This window comes from Pistacia vera, unplaced genomic scaffold (genome assembly GCF_008641045.1).
Source record: "Pistacia vera cultivar Batoury unplaced genomic scaffold, PisVer_v2 Contig483, whole genome shotgun sequence".
Taxonomy (NCBI): domain Eukaryota; kingdom Viridiplantae; phylum Streptophyta; class Magnoliopsida; order Sapindales; family Anacardiaceae; genus Pistacia; species Pistacia vera.
This window is the reverse complement of record NW_022196316.1, coordinates 1176115-1178611: the sequence shown is the minus strand read 5'-3', so window position 1 is coordinate 1178611 and position 2497 is coordinate 1176115. Positions and strand designations below refer to the sequence as shown.

At 33.7% G+C, this 2497-nt stretch overlaps 1 protein-coding gene across 1 annotated transcript; it reads left to right on the top strand.

Annotated features, from left to right (window-relative positions):
* Positions 1-620: 620 nt before the first annotated feature.
* Positions 621-1864, top strand: LOC116146815 (ribosomal RNA small subunit methyltransferase-like). Its single transcript, XM_031432266.1, has one exon. It carries the CDS (start codon positions 876-878, stop codon positions 1494-1496), a length of 621 nt encoding a protein of 206 aa, XP_031288126.1. The 5' UTR covers positions 621-875; the 3' UTR covers positions 1497-1864.
* The last annotated feature ends 633 nt before the right edge of the window (positions 1865-2497 follow it).

Sequence of the window (2497 nt, the reverse complement as noted above, 5' to 3'; positions counted from 1 at the left end):
TTATGAGTTTATCCCTAAAATTTTATCTCTTATTTTTTTCTCATGCTATTCGCTTTTAAAACTTTTAAAAATTAAAATTGTTGAAGCTTTCACTATCAGGTGTATATTGCTCGTTTCAAATTTAATTTATTTTTAGATTGAATCATGCTTTTTTTTTTTTAAAGATTTTTATTCTAATTTAAAGAAAAAAGACATGGATCTTATAGTTATTTTGTTTTGTATCTAAGATGAACATGTTTTCCCAAACTAAATTTAAATATATTTTAAGACGTTATTCTTCCCCCTTCACCACCACTTCTCACATTTCAAATGTCACCTTCAACTCAAAATTATTAATAAAATTTGAGTTACTAATTATTATATCAAGGAAAGTGTATTTAGACCAAGTTTTTATTTTCAAAATTGTTACTAATTATTGCCCAAGGTTCCTGAAGAAATTAAAATTGAATTAAAAGCCATTAAGATTCTCTTATTTTTTCTACTTGCATTGTTTTTTTTTTTTTTTCTTTAAGGTAGATGTTAAAAGAAGCTTTCTTTTGTTTCAGTATCTTCATTCAACCTTGTTACTATTGTTTCCTTGATCTGTTTTTTAGGTGTAGAAGTCATAAGTTTTTTTGTTTAATTTATGCTTATGTGCTTATGTTTGTAATTTATCCTGAAAGAGAAGGTGATCTCAATACTGTATGTGTGTTTAAGCTTAACTAAAATTCATTTATTTGTTCTGCTCATAACGTTCTCAGGTCGTTCAAGGTGATGTGCTGAAGACTGATCTTCCCTATTTTGACATATGTGTGGCAAACATTCCTTACCATATCTCCTCTCCCCTCACGTTCAAGTTGCTATTTTACCAACCTGCCTTCAGATGTGCCGTCATTATGTTTCAGAAAGAATTTGCAATGAGACTGGTTGCTCAGCCTGGCGACAAGCTCTACTGTCGTCTTTCTGTGAATAACCAACTCTATGCTCGAGTCTCCCACCTCCTCAAAGTCGGAAAGAGTAATTTCCGTCCACCACCTAAGGTTGATTCTTCAGTAGTTCAAATTGAGCCTAGAAAACCACGTCCTCAATTGAATCCGAAGGAGTGGGATGGATTTATAAGGATGTGTTTCATACGAAAGAATAAAACCCTTGGCTCAATTTTCAGGCTGAAAAATGTCCTTTCTCTGCTTGAGAAAAACTACAAGACCCTACAGGCACTAGGGTGCTCACATAGTACTTCCATAGAGAATATTGATATTGGAATGGATATATCGAAATTGGGAAATTCTAATGAGGATCAAAGTATGGAGATGGATGGTGGAAGTGATGATGAAATGGAGTTGGAGAATGGTGATGATGAAGGCGATGCAGAAAGTGAGGTTTCTGAGTTCAAAGATAAGGTTTTGGGTGTGTTGAAGGAGGGACAATTCGAAGAGAAGAGAGCATCTAAGCTCACACAACAGGAGTTTTTATATCTACTTTCATTATTCAACAAGGCTGGCATACACTTCTCTTGATGCAGAGTCATAAAGATTTAATATGTATCTGAAGAATACCCAATTTTGTGTTGTATAGCAAGTAGTCCTTTGAGTATAGGTTTTGTTTTGTTCTTAATTTCTTGCGGCAGTTGTGATTGAGTTTGGACCTGTGCAACAAATCAATTATGATGAGAATTAGTCATGTGGAAGGGGATGTTAATCATACGGATATACCTCTTCATGGTTTGACATTTATTTTTCCATATAGTAACTTTAGAAAGGTTTATAGCTCTCCATTGGTTCTCAGAAAATCTTCAGAAGATGTGACTTTATCCTTTTTGTACAGGATCTTCTAATCGAATATTTATGTCTGTATACTCGGACTGGGTTTTCATGTCAGCTAATTAAGCACATTGAATGAAATAAAAAACTAAGCTTGACGAGCGCGAATCAATTCTATTCATATTGATTAATGTTCACAAACCTGTTCATAAGCAATCGAAGCCGTGACGCTGACTGTACTGTTATACTATTTTTTCTCAGAAATCCTTGATCTATTATCTGCAATTTATCTTACTCAATTATGGCGCTCTAAGTTAAACTCAGGGTTTATATATCTTAATTAGTCTTCATCTTTGTTAATTTAATTGACAATGGTGATCGTTAGATCATTCATTTAGATGTATGATGAAATTTGGATGGATATCACTATTCGCAAAAGTTTACTGTCTATGAACGTGCAACAATTAATGAATTAATCATTAAAAATCTAAAAAAAAATTACGACTTTCGGTTGGGAATATATGAGACTTGACTGAATACGCCATCAATTAACATTAGAATACAAAGTGAAAATAAAGCAATTTGCAAATATGAGTGGGTATATTTGTTAATTAAAAAACACGTGACCACGAAAGAGATTTTCATAAGTATCGGTTTGAGAAACGAAAAGCCTGCCATTCCAATCCGCTCCGCCGCCTTCTTCCCACTTCCCAGCGACGAGGAGGTAAGTTCTCCTACCCCTTGGCTTTTCTTTTTAC